The sequence below is a fragment of the Morone saxatilis genome, unplaced genomic scaffold (assembly GCF_004916995.1).
Source record: "Morone saxatilis isolate NCDOM2014 unplaced genomic scaffold, NCSU_SB_2.0 Contig14, whole genome shotgun sequence".
Taxonomy (NCBI): Eukaryota; Metazoa; Chordata; class Actinopteri; family Moronidae; genus Morone; species Morone saxatilis.
In genome coordinates, this window is record NW_023339696.1 from 19533789 (window position 1) to 19543409 (window position 9621).

The window sequence follows — 9621 nt, forward strand, 5'->3', positions numbered from 1 at the left end:
ACATTTAGTTATTGGCAGGTTGGGATTAGGGTTGGGGGGGGGGGTTGGGAGAGGAGCTGTTTATTGATTAAAACACAGTTTACACTGACTGCCTCCAATGTAGCTTTGTATGAATTATAGAATATATTTAATAAAATAGCAGAAGCAGCCTTTGTATTGGTTAGTTAGTTCAACGCCCCTCCCAGCTGACAAGCTCAAAAACAAACATCCAAACATGTCTCAGCGTAACAATCAGTGACCGGAGCCTGAGGGGCCAAACAGGGTTAGATTCAGGAGCTACAGTAGCAGCAGGGACAGTTTAGTTAGTGAGATATGGAGAAGGGAAGGGGAGATTAGACCTCTCTGAGGATTAGGGGACAAATGCAGGAGGGGAGGAGGGAGGCTGGCGAGGTAAGCGAGGTGTCCTGGGCCCCTAATGTTACCTTCTTAAAGAAGGGCAGTCGGTGGGTGTTGGCCTGAGGGGATGTTACGCTGCCTGACATGCCCTTGGAGGAGCGAGGGTCACCCTGGAACTCAGGGGGCTCCTCGGCATCCAGGTCGAGGGGGTCAACGTCAAAGGCCACAGTGGACGAATCCACGTGAGCTGATGAGGTGGGGAAGGGGAGGAGGAAGGGCGGGCAGCACAGAGAGAGGAAGAAGAGCAGGAGAGAGCGAGACAAAGCAAAGTAAAAGAGGATGAGAGTGGAGAGAAAGTAATAGAAGAGGAAAAGCAAAAAGGGGAAGAGTACATAGAAGAATGTGAGACGCATCCAGAAAGAGGCATGGAGGAAATTGCAAGAGATGGCATACACGGAGATCAAAAAAAGGTGACACAGTATGATTGAACTGGAAATAACACTGACAAGAGTTTTAAAAAAGAACAACACATCAGTTTATCGTGAAGCAAAAGCACAGATGTGGGGTGTAATAACACGAAGGAGAGAGTGAATTCAGTGTGACGACAAAGCAACAAAAGTGTAAAGGAGAGGCTGCAGAGGGGACCGGAGTGTACAGGAAAGGAGGAATCAAGCTGAGAGGGAAGCTCGGAGGGGTCGGAATAAAGTGTGTGTCTGGATTATTGTTGGAGATGCAGGTGTGGTTGGTAGGAGGGGTTGGTAGGCAAGGCTGGGGGATGTTTCGTTTTAAAGGAATTGTTAGGGGGGGGGTTTGGGGAAATGTTCGCTTTCTTGCCTAGAGTTGAGAGATTGATACCACCTTAACAACTGCCTGTTAAGTATGAGCCTCCAGCCAGCAGCCGGTTATCTTAGCACAAAGACTGGAAACAGGGGGGCTGGCTCTGTTTAATGACAACAAAATCTGCCTATGAGCATCACTAAAGCTCACCGATGAACACATTATATCACATTTGTTTTTATATCACATAATTGTATAAGGAAATAGTCCGGCACAAGTTTGAAGTTTTTACACTTTTTATACAGATTAAACCAGATGTAATTTAGTGAGCTTTAGAGGTGCATTTTTTCCTGTTCCTGATTCCCTGTTTCCAGTCTTTGTGCTAAGCTAATGTAAGCTAACAGACAGATATGAGTGGTCATGACAACAGGAGGCGAATAAGCGTATTTTTTCCCCAACAAGGTGTATTACACAGATGTGGTTTCTGTTATACAGGTATTCAGTTCAGGTCAGTGCTTCTATTTGTTGAACAAAAAACCCAAGTCAATCAGAGTTGTTTATTTTTCCCACGTTTGCACTTTCCTCTCTCCCGCTGTTTCTCTCGGATATCGAGCAGGCAGTTCTTTGTCGTCCTGGCGATGCGCACACACACACAAGCCAGACATACTTATCAAGTTTAATGAGCGCGGTCCATCCTTGGCTCTATTTCAGTCTTGTCCTGTGTGCTAATGACAGACCTCCAAAGACCTCTCTCACTTCATACAACAACCCACTGAGACGCGCCGTGATTCATCATCATGCCTGACTAACTAGCCAATTAAAATCTTCATCTAAATATCAGGCGCCTGTCTTATCTCGCTCGCTCTGTCAGGCTTACACACACACACATGCCCACGCAAACACGCACAAAGTCATAATTTTGCCAGTTGTTTAATGAGACCCCCTCGACCTCACCTGTGCCGGGTGGGGTGGGCCTGCGCGTTCCCGTGGCAACGTCCAGACTGGAGCTTCCTCCAGATTTACTGTGTAACGGGAAAAACAGGCACTAATGACTGCGTGGTAAAAGACAGAGGATACGGTAGCTCCACAATACTCCTTTAAATCATCTTTTGACCATCTTTTGAACTAGGAGCTGCTATTGGAAATAAAAATATTAAACAATATTAAGAGCGCTTGTACTGCAAATTGTATATTGAAATCTGATCATTAATACAATTTCGAATAGTCAAAATAAACAGATGCATTCCTTTATTTAAAAAACAAACAAACCTATAACCTATAGAGAGAGACCCCAAAGACCTATACATACACACTGTAGTTGCACAGAGGAAGACAGTGGCTCACCGCACTGCTTCTGTCTATTTTAGGAAGTTTTACATTGCCTGTTGTGACTCAGGTCTGACCTGTCTTCAAAAAGTGGGGGTTGTCATTTGTGATGTTGATGCTTTATATGCAGAGAGATTTTTAATGGTTACCTGGAGCTGAGTCGGTTCTGTCTCATCCTCTGCTCCTGCAGCAGACGGGTGTTCTCCAGCTTGACCGGGCTGGGGATGAAGCCCACCTCACAGCCCTCCTTCACCAGACGTCCGATCCACCAGTCATTGTTGTACTTCTGCATATAGACAACCACCAGCATTTTATTATGTTGAATGTTGAACACTTTCAGAAAAAAGCAGCACTGAATTGTATCTGTTATAGCCCATTGTGTACAATAAGCCACAGACTTTCTTGTGAGATTATTTTTATGCCTTTATGATGTTTGTGAGATACAAAAGTACAATTATGAACTCCAAGTGACCAAAGTCAAAAAGTTTAAGCGTTACTTTTATATCTATATCTCTGTGTGAAAATACAAATATGTGCTAAAATGGTGCTTGACATTCGTACCTCTTTAATGTGCAAGAAGTCTTTGGCTTCGAAAGATATGGCCATGCCCTGCACAGGAACGTCATCGCTGGGGCCAGGGTTGTAACCCACATTTGTCCGCACAGCAAACGCCACCGGTTTGGTCTGGAGGAGTGAGGGGGAATAACAGATATTAGTATACAGGCGGCGCCTCACCAGAAACACCTAACACCGAGTTCAGTGTCCCCTTGACACTGAGGAAGAGCTTTACCAGAGTCAAAACACTCAACGCTGATGTGAAAATTATGCAGCAATGATGACTATTAAACTAACACTGTGCATAACGGACGGATATACAGCAGTTTATCTCTGACCTTTGCTTTCTCGAGCGTGGCGAGGGCCTGTCTGTCGGCCTCCTTCCTCAGAGCCTCAGGGTCCTCCTCCAGGGACACGTCTGAGTCCGACGGCCGGCTGGTGTAGGAGTCTGCGGAGCCCTGAAATGCACAGTGGGTTTGCATAAAGGTGAGGAGGGGGTGCAGTGCACTACGTGTCCATGAAACAAGCCTTGGAGGTTGCAAAAACAGGAGCAGACTAAAAGAAACTGCAGGTCTAGGATAAAAGTCTGGGCATCTGGTATATGCTTGAACATCAACGTTCTACCTTATGAAGAAGGAGGCGTGTGGCTCTGCATTTGCAATTCATTTGTGCTCAAAATGTCAAGACTGCCATGAGAAGAGTAACCTACATAGGCACAAAAGGGGCCTTGGCCTTCATACTGCATGAAAGCTGACTCTGTGTAATTTGAGGTGGAGAGGATGCATAACAACAAGCCGACGTTTCCACTCCAGCTGCAGTGAGGCTGAGGTATTAAATCTTTTTGCACAGGTACAACACATTCAGCGTGTGGGTGTGTCAAGTAGACACAGAAATGGCCTGAGGACTGTTTATAATATTAGGAGGGATATAAATTTCTCATGAAGTGGCCACAGTTTCCAACACATCCACCACTCATGCACGGTAACTTGACTCTCTTCTGCTGACCCTCTTGCAGACACCCATACCACTATAAAAACCCGAGCCTCCTGCGAGCCTGCGGTGCCAGCCCACTGTACTGTTCAGCAGAGCGGTGCAGTGAGGGAGGCAGCCTGAACTTCTGAAAATGTTTTGAGTGTTCAACTTATATAACAATCCCACTTGTTCTCTTCTTCCTGTGTTTTTTTTTTTTTTTGAGCTGACAGGCTGCCTGGCGCTTTGTGGGAGGTGCTGACAAGAATGCGGACAGCTGAATGTGCCAGGCAGAAGAAGTGAGTCACTAGGTGTGGGCTTTTTAAAATAGAGGTGAGAATGCGCAAAGATGACATATGCCATATGTAATGATGATGAAAAAATTCCCTGCACATGTGTAGTCAGACAACACAAAGAGCTCATTCAGAACAACAAAATATCTCTGGACTGTAGTACTGAAACATATGATACCTTAGTGTCACTAATAACAAAACAATACAATTTTTTGGGGGAATATAAACATATTTGAACCCTTTTTTAATTTCAGTAAAAATGCCAAACTGCTTCCTGAATGAGTTAAAAATCTTACCTACATAAAGAAGAAATATATAATGAAAGGAAAGTTAAGTAAACACGCCTAAGAATCGTACCTACTTACTGATCAGGACTATTAAAGGGGAACTCTTAAGTCTGTACTTCTGCATATGTGAAGAATACAACTTTGAATATGAAAAAAATCTGGTTGTGTGCAGTTGGAAAGAAGTGAGCTTGCCAGACCTCCGTAGCCCACACTGCGTCTCTGCTTGAGGTTTACAGGTTGGGGCTACATTAGCTGCTGCTAGCATAACACACCTGAATCTCTGACTAAAATGTAGATGGACCAGTTGCATTGTGGATAATGTAGTTGCCATGTTTTGACAAGGAAGAAGAATGTGTGGAATAAAAAAGGACATCTCATTTGTTTCAAATTGTCTATCATGAGTCCGACAATGTTACTGGGGAGAAAGTAGGAGATTTAAGCCCTACTCTTGGTTTCTTGCTGTCTTTTGATCTATTTTGCATGCTAATGTTTCCTATTTAAAAGATGAAAAGAAATCTGGGATGCGCTCATGGCCTCGTGGTTCAATATCCCTGGTTTTTATTTTGGCGGGGGACCTTTGTTGCAAGTCATACCTCTCTCTCTCTCTCTCATTTCCTTTGTTTCCTGCCACCATCAAAATGAGTAAAATACCAAAATAATGGGTCCCTTTTTTAAAATAAAAAAAGATAAAAAGAAATCCTTGGTGCCATTCCTCAAACACAAACCTTTATCAAGAACTTGTGGAGAAAAACATTTAACACCCGAGTGAAACTAAAGGTCTAAATATATCCAGAGAGTCATTTGTGGAAGACTGAAGCATCTGTGTTGGGTGTTAGCGTGTTTACATGTGCATTTATGTATGATTAATGCTCCTCTACGCCTTTGATTACCATCCATGCGTCTCTTTATGATTTGAAATGAAAGGACAAACACAAATGTTGATTCTAGCTCAGCCACCTGTCGTATTGAGGCGCTCTGTGACTTGGCAACAGGCGAACAAATGTAGACACTCCCCTGTTACCAAGGCGATGGTTCGCTACTCCTTGCATCCTGGGGCATCCACAAACCGTCCCCACTTCCTGTTTCATTTACTCAAACGCAAACACTCGCAAACGGTGCGCTCGCATCCCACTCAAGTAGGTGGCATGATCCTGTGAGTGGCATGCAGCATCTAATGAGGACAATAACAGCCACCCCCACTTACCGGCTCTGAGTCATCTTCTAAACCATACAGGTGAATCCCAACATGGAGCACCGACTAAGTGAAGGTTAACAAACATTAATGGGGAACCCAAGGGAATGCTTTTTAGAGAAAAAAAAAAGCTGAAATGACGTCTGACACAGCCTGGGACCAACCAGCTCGCTACAACAGGTCGGTGATGCAGCAAAATGTAGAGCGAGAAAGAGTGGGAGGGATAGGCGATGACTTATGTATGTCTGTGAATGCGTGTGTGTGTGTGTAAGGACAAATGCTTGTGTCTCTGAGTCACTCACCCAGTTGATTCACGTCACACAGAATAAAAAGAGTCAGGGAGAGAAGAGAGTGAGAGGGATTGACAGATTCATGAGTCAATACTTTATATAAAGAAATATGTGTATGTGGACGGGGGGGTAACCTCTCTGCACCCTTTCTCCCCAAAACCCTTTCAGAACGTGTCGAGATTCCTTCCCATTCCTTCTTCTTCTTCTCCTCCTCTCGTGTCAGTGAGATGTGTCTCTAATTTAGCTGCTTGCTTCACTTCACATACAGCTCCTGTTCAAAATAGCTACAGGCCACCTGATGGCAGAGCTGCTTTCCCATTGGCAGTGCCAGACTGGAGACCCCAGCAGTGTCATAGTAACCATCTCTGCAGCTTATTACAGACAGCCAGTGAGAGCTGCACCAGGAAGGAAATAGAAAGAAGATATAGGAATCGATAGTAAATAAAATACCCTGAAGGGAAATCAGCAGTGGGGAAATTGCATAAAAGCTTTTCAACAGGTGATCAATGAAGCGTTTTCTCGCGCTGTGAGGCCACAGCCTGGTCAATAGGCCTTTTTACTGAGTTTTTTATTTTATACAAAACTTTAGCTTTCCTACATTTGGTTGGTAAAATCCAAACTACGCTGCATTGTCACGGACTAAAGGTAAAAAGCAGGGAAGCTTGCAGGAGGTGAGACTCAGTAATTATCCCGAAAATGAACCGACCGTGCTTCTCCTCCGTTCTCTGCTCGGTGGCTGCCACTGTGATGAATTTACACCTCCTTAGCACTGATATTGAATAAATGGAGGAGGGGGGAAAAAGAGAGCAACAGAGCGGAGGGGGGTAATGGAATAAGGAGCGAGGGCGGGACGGGAAAAGACAAGTGCTTTGAATAATGAGGGTTGAAAAGAGTCACCCTGCAGCAGAGGAATGAGTTAACATTTCTTCTGATGCAAAGGCACCTTTGTAAATGGGGGTGGGNNTAGATTTGCTTTTGGGATATACATAAATGACTGAACCAGCATGAAAACGGCACTGTTTCCTCCTTCTGAAGGTCTTTATAAAACACCGGAAATTATCACCACTGTTTTTTCTTGTTCTAATGTCAGATAACAGGGCAGAGGTCAAAGATTTTAATCTGCTTCTGCCATAAACAACAGGAACACCGCAGCAGGTGTTGTTAGACTTCACAAAGCATGACTAAGAAGTGATTATCACCTGAGAGCTAACACATACTGCGAGCCCCTGCCCTGATAATTAAACAGATAAAAATATCTTCATACCTATCAGCTCAGGTGATGTGAAAATCCCAAAAAGAAGAAGAAAAGAATGGAAAACAAGGATATTAAATATCCTTTTCCTATTTGCTTTATCTCTGACTCTCCTCAGAGACCAGTCATCAAACATTTCAGAGAAGAGGAAGAACACAACATCTTAGACAGCTGAGAACAAACCAGAATGCATTAGCAGCCGAGCCTCAGCTCCACTGTGCATTCACATCACACCCAGAGTGGGATTAGCTCAGTGAGGGCAGGTACGGGGAAAAGAAAAGTGGAATAAAAAAGGGGGAAGAAACGGGAGTAAAACATTTTAACAGAACAAACCTGATGAATCACAAAAGACAGATTTCCTATCTGAAGCTCATGGTCGGTGGCTGTAAATGGCCATATTCCTTTTTTTCTGTCACAGCAGCGTCATGGCAACCAGCCGGCCAGTGTGGAGATGACTAGAAAGATGAGTCATGGGCTGAACTCACCAGAAATCCCCAGTTTCACAAACAACACAAGCAAACGAGGAACCACAATAACAAAAAACACTTCAGCAATTAAATTAGGTCTGGGAGATACGGTTGGAATCACCATATAAACTGTATATATTTATATATTTATACAGTATATATATTTATATATATATAAGAATAATTTTCAAGTGCCTATTTTAGTCATGATTAGAGCTGGGTATTGTTTAAAATATTTTGATACTACTGCTAACATAACATCTGAGTTTAAGATTTTATTATCATATTCCAATACTAACAATAATTTATTCATTAAAAACATGCCAACCTTCTCACTGCATCAGTCATTTAATGTTATCTTAGCACGAGCAGTTGTACAACAGCCTAAATAAAAAATAAGATTTTAAAAAGGTGATGATCTGATATCTCATCAAAGAGTTAGAATTTGGCCAATTTGATATTTATTTAAGACTTGATTTTATGGATTAGTTGATTTACTGTATGTTGATACTCAATACCCAGCCTAGGTTATGATATCCCTAATATATGCAAATATATATGGAAAACTACAACAATCTTTTTATGATTTAGGTATTTTTTAAGCATAATTCCCAAAACTTGTGGTTCCAGCTTCTTAAATGGGCTGTTTTTCTTAGTTGGCCGGACACAATAGGCAACTTGAAGACATCACTTAAAATTAAAGAGGTTTTAATACGTAGATTGAGCAATTAATCAAAAATATAATTGCCTTAAACTTTGTTCAACTGAACTTCAACAACTCATTTTGTTTCATTTTAAGGTTCACTGATTCAAGCTTCTCAAACGTGAGGATTTGCTGCTTTTCTCTGTTTTATGTGAGTATAAACTCAATATCTTCAGGTTTTCAACTGTTAACATATCAACAAGCAATTTTTGGCTGGGAATTTCCCAGTGCTGGATATTTTTAACTCTTTATAGATGAAGGATTTTTTTAAAACACAAACTTAAATGATCAATGATTAAAACAACTGCTATCTGCAGCCCTAATGACCACGATTACAACTCCACTGAAAGTCAAATTAAAATCTCCAAGCCCTAAATGCAATACTGTAATTGCAAAAAATTGGAAACCAAACATGCAATAACAAGCTAAATCAAGATCCAGCCCAGGCCTGTTTGGGACAGGGGAACAGCAGTAAACCCCCACCCCACCCTTGAAATGGCCACAGTGCTGGGACGGCCGGGCAGGCAGTGCACATAGCTGCAAAAGCAACCGGTGGGACTGGAAGTCTAATTAAAAACACAGCGCCTTTCCAGCAGCTGTGGCCCGGCCCAAAATGGAACCGCGCTCAGAAGAGGGGGAGCAAAGAAATCCTCAGACCAGGAGGTCCGGCGCTATCAGGACACGGGAAGTTATATTTTCCTGTCACCAAAAGTACCTGCTGAGCTTTCAAAACTCGCTCCAGATCCACACAGAGACACTCTCACACACACAAAAACTGCTTCCAGATCAGCAAAAAGCTTGTAGATTTATCCAGATTCTTCTTACCATGACGGGCCTTTGAATCCTCTCAGTCCTCTCCATACCTCGTTTGCCACGCTCGCCACACCACGGCAAACCAAGGGGGCAACGCCGGAGTCCACAGACAGAGTTATGTGTATATGTGTGTGTGCTGTTTGTGTGTGTGTGTGAGAAAGAGAGATAGTGGTAACTAGTGTGAGTGTCTGTCTGCCAGTCAGACAAGTGCACAAGTGTACATGTGTGTGTTTGTGAGTGTGTGTGCGTGTGTGTTTGTGAGTGTGTTGTGTATGATAGGAAAGCCAGAAAAGAGTGACTGTATGTGTGAAACTAGGAGAGCGGCTCTCTTAACCTCCAACCCCTTCACACACACACACAC

The 9621-nt window shown here is 43.2% G+C and overlaps 1 protein-coding gene across 1 annotated transcript in view; it reads right to left on the reverse strand.

Moving 5' to 3' along the window:
* cacnb1 (calcium channel, voltage-dependent, beta 1 subunit) overlaps window positions 1-3452 on the reverse strand; it is a gene marked incomplete at its 5' end in the record, with an annotated part of 15055 nt that extends 11603 nt beyond the window's left edge. Inside the window, 5 exon segments of the mRNA XM_035655401.1 lie at window positions 423-583; window positions 2068-2135; window positions 2589-2725; window positions 3001-3123; window positions 3333-3452. Coding sequence (XP_035511294.1) covers window positions 423-583; window positions 2068-2135; window positions 2589-2725; window positions 3001-3123; window positions 3333-3452 — 609 coding nt within the window.
* Between the last annotated feature and the right edge of the window lie 6169 nt (window positions 3453-9621).